General features: G+C 55.0%; 1 protein-coding gene across 1 annotated transcript; it reads left to right on the forward strand.

The window, feature by feature from the left end:
* The first annotated feature begins 423 nt into the window (after positions 1-423).
* Positions 424-2476, forward strand: MIXL1 (Mix paired-like homeobox). The gene is made up of 2 exons (XM_026003266.2): positions 424-908; positions 1921-2476. Exons 1-2 carry the CDS (start codon positions 561-563, stop codon positions 2224-2226), a joined length of 654 nt encoding a protein of 217 aa, XP_025859051.2. The 5' UTR covers positions 424-560; the 3' UTR covers positions 2227-2476.
* The last annotated feature ends 4204 nt before the right edge of the window (positions 2477-6680 follow it).

The raw sequence follows: 6680 nt of genomic DNA on the forward strand, positions 1-6680 counted from the left end.
GGGCATCGCTGGGGGGGGGGTGACTGGGGGAGGCCGGGGCCGGCGGGCGGGGGCATCGCTGGGGGGGGGGTGACTGGGGGAGGCCGGGGCCGGCGGGCGGGGGCATCGCTGGGGGGGGGGTGACTGGGGGAGGCCGGGGCCGGCGGGCGGGGGCATCGCTGGGGGGGGGGTGACTGGGGGAGGCCGGGGCCGGCGGGCGGGGGCATCGCTGGGGGGGGGGGTGACTGGGGGAGGCCGAGGCCGGCGGGCGGGGGCATCGCTGGGGGGGGGGTGACTGGGGGAGGCCGGGGCCGGCGGGCGGGGGCATCGCCGGAGGCGGGGCAGGATGGGCGGGGGTCGCCGTCCGTGGGGGGGGCTAGGTTCACGCCTCCCCTCCCCCGCGCGCGGCGGCGGAAGCGGCAGTTCCCACGGCGTCTGGCGGGGCTGGGGGCGGGCCGGCCCCTCGGGGGGACACGGGCCTCCGCGCGCCCCGCCCTCTGAGCGCGCCGCCGCCCCTCCCTCGCCCGCGCCCTATAACCCGGGGTCCCGGCCCGTCGGGCTGCGCACTCGCTGGCGCAGCGATGGCCGCGGCTCGGTCCCACCAGCTCGGCTTCGGGGCGGCCCCCGCCCTCCCCGCGCTCCCCGCGCCCCCGCCCGGCCCCGCCGCCCCCGCCGCCCCCGCCGCCCCGCCTCGGGTCCCGGGCCCCTTCCCCGGCTTCCTGGGCGCCCGCCCCGCGCCCCCCACGTGCCCCGCGGGCGCGCCCGCCCCGTCGGCCTCGGCCTCGGCCTCGCAGCGCCGCAAGCGCACGTCGTTCAGCGCGGAGCAGCTGCAGCTGCTGGAGCTCGTGTTCCGCCGGACCAGGTACCCCGACATCCACCTGCGCGAGCGCCTGGCGGCGCTCACCCTGCTGCCCGAGTCCAGGATCCAGGTGAGCCCCCACCTGCCGGCCCGCGGCCGCCCAGGGGCTGAGGTCGGTACCCGTGGCTGGGGCGGTCGTCGGCGTCCGGCTTCATGGGGGCCCCTGCAAGGGTCCGAAAGTCCGCCCCGAGCGGGAGGGTGAGAAGGATTTTCGCACTTTTACCTTGTTGGGGAAGAGACAGGTGAGGTGCGGCTGGGCCTTCCCGGGTGGGACACTGACTCTCCGAGTGGCCCCTGCGCCCCCAGGCCACTTTCCTGGGCGGGGTGTCTTGGGCCTGGAATTTTGGTTCGAAGGGATGTGACTTCGCGGGGTAAAGCCTGAGCCCGTGGAGCTTCTGGTGACACTTTGAAGAATCCGGTGATTTGGATCGGAATCCTGCAGGTTGCTGTGGACAAGAGCCTGCCGTTTTGCGCGCGAGTCTGCAGCGTGTTGGCCTGTGACACACGCGCTTTCAAGTACGAGTCCTCGGTGTAACCCTGGCGGGAGCGGGCTTGTTTCCCGCGGCCCCGGTGGAATGCTTGTGGGCTCCCGCAGGTGGCACAGAGGCTGCTTAAGAGGACACCCTCAGTGTTGGCGGGAGACGGTGAGCAGAAACATCCACAGAAGTCAAGTCCGCAGAGCAAAAACGCCTTCTTGATTGACCTGACAAGGGGCTATTATACTTCCAGAAGTTGAATTTCTAAATTGCTTTAACACCTGTCAGTCATCTTCAAGCACAGAAGCATTTCATTCTCAAATCCTAAGTGCTTCTCTTTTGCACCCTCCTCCCACCCCCGGCTTTTCATTGCAGACATTGCAGGTAGAACTGTGTGGTTTTTCCCATTTTGCACCTGGGAATGGGGAAGCAGGGCGAGCCTGGGGGCCTGAACCCCTGCCTGTAGACTGGGCCACGTGGGCCCCCTGCTTTCTGGAAACGCCAAAGCTCTGGTGCAGGGAGCCAGGGCCCCTTGGACTGGAACTCAGGAGCCTGGAGCTGGCGGAAGGACTCCAGCCCCTAGCAGCTTCTTTCTCCCTCTTCCAGGTGTGGTTCCAGAACAGGCGCGCCAAGTCCAGGAGGCAGAGCGGGAAATCCTTCCAGCCCCCCTCCGGGCCCGAGCTTTTCCTCCACCAAGCTGCTCAGGAAGCGGAAGCCAAGCGTCTGAAGCCGCAGCTGCCTCTTGAAGTGGACGTGAACTGCCTGCCCGACGCCAACAGAGTTGGAGAGGGCGTTTCCCACCCCAGCAGCCAAGGTCAGAGCTTCGGAACCTATTCTCCCCTCTCCGATGACGCTGTCTCAAAGCTGGACTCATGGGAGGAACACATCTTTTCTACCTTTGGTCACTCTTGAGTCAGGGCGAGGTCAGGATAAGCTCTGAGGGACTGTCACTGAGTTGGGCGACACATGTCAGAATGCTGTCCCTTCTGGCTCCCATGCCGGGGACACGCACGTCCTGGCCTCGGTGGGGGTTTTCACCAGCGTCTCTTGCCTGGGAAGCTCCCTCTCCTCAGCCTGTGACCCTGGACCCGGTTCTCCTTCCTCCGAAGCCCCCTCCCTGCCAGGCCCTCAGTCTTCGGACCGCGCATCTCCAGATCCGCGCCCCTGCTCCTTCAACCGTCTTGCCCTCACCTTCCGTCCTGCCCTCACTTTCCAATGGGCTTTGTCGGAACCCCTTGCAGCCTTCACAGGAACACTGCAGCCAGGCTTCCTTTCCCCCTGGCCTTGAGCTGACTTGAACCCCGTCCACGCCCTATCCCCGAGACTTACTGCTCTTCTAGGTGGCCAGTCATCTTTAGGCTCGAGCACGGCTCCAGTGATTCTGCACGCAGATCATTGCAAGAGCCCCCTTGGCATCCCCCGGCTATTCACACATCTTCTCTTTAGAAATCTGTTGTAGCCTACAGTAGCCACCAGATGGAAAAAACCTTCTGACCCTTGCAGACAACCACCTGACACCTCCAGCCATCAGGGCAGCTGTGCAGAACTCAAGGTCACTGGTGCATGGCTGTGCCTGTCTCCGGCCCCTCCTGATTGTCAGGGACCTAACAAGTACCTGGTTCCTTCAGTCACTCAAAGGACCCCGCCACCCCACATCTGAACTGTCTTCTAATCCTGATCTTACTTACCTCTTACTCCAGCCGCACCAGCACTGCCTGTAGCACTTGCCATTGTACCAGGTGCAACTTGGGTGGGTTATTAAATGCTTTTCACAAATGCTTCACTGTCATTCTGTTGAAATTAGTTCTGTCCTTTGGATTGCACGTTGTGCGGTGTGTCACCCCACAGTTGCTTGGCACACATTGCGTGGCCCTGAAAACTGTGGAAGAACAGAGTCTCTGCAGATGTAGTGGATCGCTGGAGGTCCTTGGGTCATCAGGCTGCTGTGCTGAGGGCTCATTAAGAGTGTCACATGAGTGTCGGTTTCAGATTTCTCTCACTTTATGTATTTTCAGAATGTGCAAACCTAAGGAGGGCACTTGATGGGATAGACACTGGGTGTTATACTGTATGTTGGCAAATTGAATTTAAATAAAATATTTTTTAAAAGGATGAATTGGCATCTGAGAACAAAAAAGAACGTACGCAAATTAGTATCTAAGTTAGCCTGAGATAACTTAAAATCTTGTCTTGATGTCTTGAGGGTTTTTCAAACTTCTGGAGGTCTGGGGTGACCATTTGTCTATAGGGTGGCCGGGGGTGTATGGGTCACTCAGGGGGAGGCTTGCAGGAGCGGTGGGTGGAGCCAGGACTCCTGTCTGGGTGTTGCTAGAACAGTCTGAGTTCCTAAGAGTGTCTGGGAGATTAATACAGGCCAGTTGCCCTGATAAGTGTTATTCAGATAATTTGCCCTTTTCAGAGAAGTAGCCAGGAGACAGTTCAGGCTTCAGTGGCAGATCTGACCTCTGCACACTTGGAAACGCTCTGAAACTAGACAGGAGATGGTAAACATTAGTTGTGATTATTTACATGCTCACGGTTTGCCGTGTGGAGCTCAGAACTCAGTGACGTGGAGCTCAGAGCCTCGGGTCTGTGGGTGAGGCCTGGCAGGAGGTTGTCATAGGGCTGCCTTCTGCTTTCAAATCTGGACTTGACCCACCAGATGTGAGGCTACATTCATATTCACGAGATGGAAAACCTGATGCCCAGAATTTACAATCCATTCAGAGTCACATGTAAAGGTAAATCTCGTAATTAGCTTATGAATATTATTCACTTCTATTGTGTTGTTTTCCTCAGCTAACACCTACAGAGTCTACAAATATATATATATATATTTTAATAGATTTTATTTATTTATTCATGAGAGACACACAGAGAGGGAGACAGAGACACAGGCAGAGGGAGAAGCAGGCTCCATGCAGGGAGCCCGATGTGGGACTCAATCCTGGGTCTCCAGGATCACACCCTGAGCTGAAGACAGCGCTAAACCGCTGAGCCACCCGGGCTGCCCAAAATCTACAAATATTTAAATCTTGTCATTTTTAATTTTTAAAAATTGTGGGACCCTCCAAGAACGTTAGCCTGCACCTCTCTTGAACTCTTTTTTTTTTAATTATCTATTTTTTAATTATTATTTATTTATGTAGTCATACAGAGAGAGAGAGAGAGAGAGAGGCAGAGACATAGGCAGAGGGAGAAGCAAGCTCCATGCACCGGGAGCCTGACGTGGGATTCGATCCCGGGTCTCCAGGATCGTGCCCTGGGCCAAAGGCAGGCGCCAAACCGCTGCGCCACCCAGAGATCCCTCTCTTGAACTCTTGAGACCCTAACTGCTAAATGTTACAGGAACTGGATTTAATTCTTGGGACTGCCGTATGAGGTAGGAACTATCAATGTTCTTAGAGAGTAAGAAAGTTTTGGGATGCCTGGGTGGCTCAGCAGTTGAGCATCTGCCTTCTGCTCAGGGCATGTTCCTGGGATCTGGGATCGAGTCCCACATCGGACTCCTTGCCGGGAGCCTGCTTCTCCCCCTGCCTGTGTCTCTACCTTTCTCTCTCTGTGTCTCTCATTCATGAATGAATAAATAAAATCTTAAAAAAAAAAAAAGTAAGAAAATTTTGTGGTTCATGGTCACAAGTGATCAGTGACAGCCAGGACTCAAAACTAGGGATCTGTCCACCCAGTGTCCACCAGCAAATAATGCCTTCTATATTGCCTGGGCCTTTAAGTCAGGACCAGGACTAGTGAGGATGCTTAAAGGCAGCTTATTCTAGTGACACTAACATCACTTTGAGCTCTTTGAAACTTGTTGGTTCATTGCACAAACATTTGCTGCCTATAAGCAGGCACTTTATTGGGGCTTGGAAATAAAATGGTAAGCCAAGCCAGAAATGGTCCCTCCCCTCACGGAGCAGAGAGGCCAGCATACAGACAAAAGAAGAAATATAAAATCGCGAATGTGACATGCGCCACACGGAGAGGTACATGAGGACCTGGAGGTGTGTCGTGGTCAAGGAAAGCTTCCCAGAGAAACTTATGTACAGGATGGTCAGGAGATAGCAAGGTGAGGAGGGAACTGCAGGTGCAAAGGTCCTGGAGTACAAAGCAGGGCAGAGAAGTCGTTGGGGGACATCAGACCACACGTGGCTTTCTAGTTCTGAATTTGCTCTGAGAGCCTAAGACCTTAGATGGAGAGAACATGAGCAATTCTGCATTTTAAGACCATCAGTCCCTCAAGGCTGCAGTGGAGGGGGCAGAGTGTGTGCTGCAGAGAAGGGAAGGGCACCGCTGACCAGGTAGGGGGTGCCTGGGGCTGGGCGGAGAGGGAGAACTAGTGCCATCGGCTCAGAAAGTACGTGAATTCAGGAGAAAGAATTTAATAGGCAAATCTTTGGGTAGATTCTCAACACTAGTGAGTGAGTCTGGTGTTGGGAACTCACCGAAGGTAATTCAGAACCAAACCTACACAGCAGCATGTGGTGTGCTAGCTTGTTTGCTGGTATGGCCTGGAGAGGTCCCTGGAGCTCGCAAAATGTGCTGAGTGGCAGCAGCATTGTTCAGATGAACGTACGGCTGCCCCAAGATGACTGGTTTGAGCAATATAGATTTCTTCTTCCCTAAACAGAAATAAAATTCAAATACATTCTTGGGTACAGTTTTAGCCACCAATGCACGGTGGTCCTGAAAGGCGTGAGCAGAGCTGGGTGATGTGTGTTTAAAATGAGGCAGAATTTAAATGTGATGAGTCAGCCTTAAGAAATTGACCCAAAAAGTGAAAAGTGTTGACATAATTCTAGCAGCCTCTCACCAGGTCTACAGTAAGCCAAGAGCTGGCCTAAGTGTTTTTTCAGAGATTTGTAGAGATGGAAGGACCCCTCCTTTAATCATATTGGATGATATTATAGTTCAAAATGACTTGGTAATCAATCTGTGGAAATCACAGTTCCTTAAAATATTTATTTAGGGAGCCTGGGTGGCTCAGAGGTTGAGCATCTGCCTTCGGCTCAGGTCGTGATCCCAGGGTCCTGAGATTGACTCCCACATCAGGCTCCCTGTGTGGAGCCTCGTCTCCCTCTACCTGGGTCTCTGCCTCTCTCTGAATAAATAAATAAAATCTTAAAAAAAAAAAAAGGTTTTATTTATTTATTCATGAGAGACACAGAGAAGCAAAGACATAGGCAGAGGGAGAAGTAGGCTCCTTGCAGGAACCCTGATGTGAGACTCCATCATGGGACTCCGGGATCACGACCTGAGCCAAAAGCAGACGTTCAACCACTGAGCCACCCAGGTGCCCCCCTTAAAATTTTTTAAATTGAAGGGATACTTACCGACTTGTATTAATCAAATGAAAATGGTAGTCAATA

This window comes from Vulpes vulpes, chromosome 13 (genome assembly GCF_048418805.1).
Source record: "Vulpes vulpes isolate BD-2025 chromosome 13, VulVul3, whole genome shotgun sequence".
Classification (NCBI taxonomy): Eukaryota; Metazoa; Chordata; class Mammalia; order Carnivora; family Canidae; genus Vulpes; species Vulpes vulpes.

Excerpts from the sequence above, each read along its gene's own strand:
- MIXL1 (XM_026003266.2), top strand. The coding sequence starts at position 561 with ATGGCCGCGGCTCGGTCCCACCAGCTCGGCTTCGGGGCGGCCCCCGCC. Across the intron at positions 909-1,920 it reads TGCCCGAGTCCAGGATCCAG|GTGTGGTTCCAGAACAGGCG; the intron begins GTGAGCCCCCAC and ends TCCCTCTTCCAG.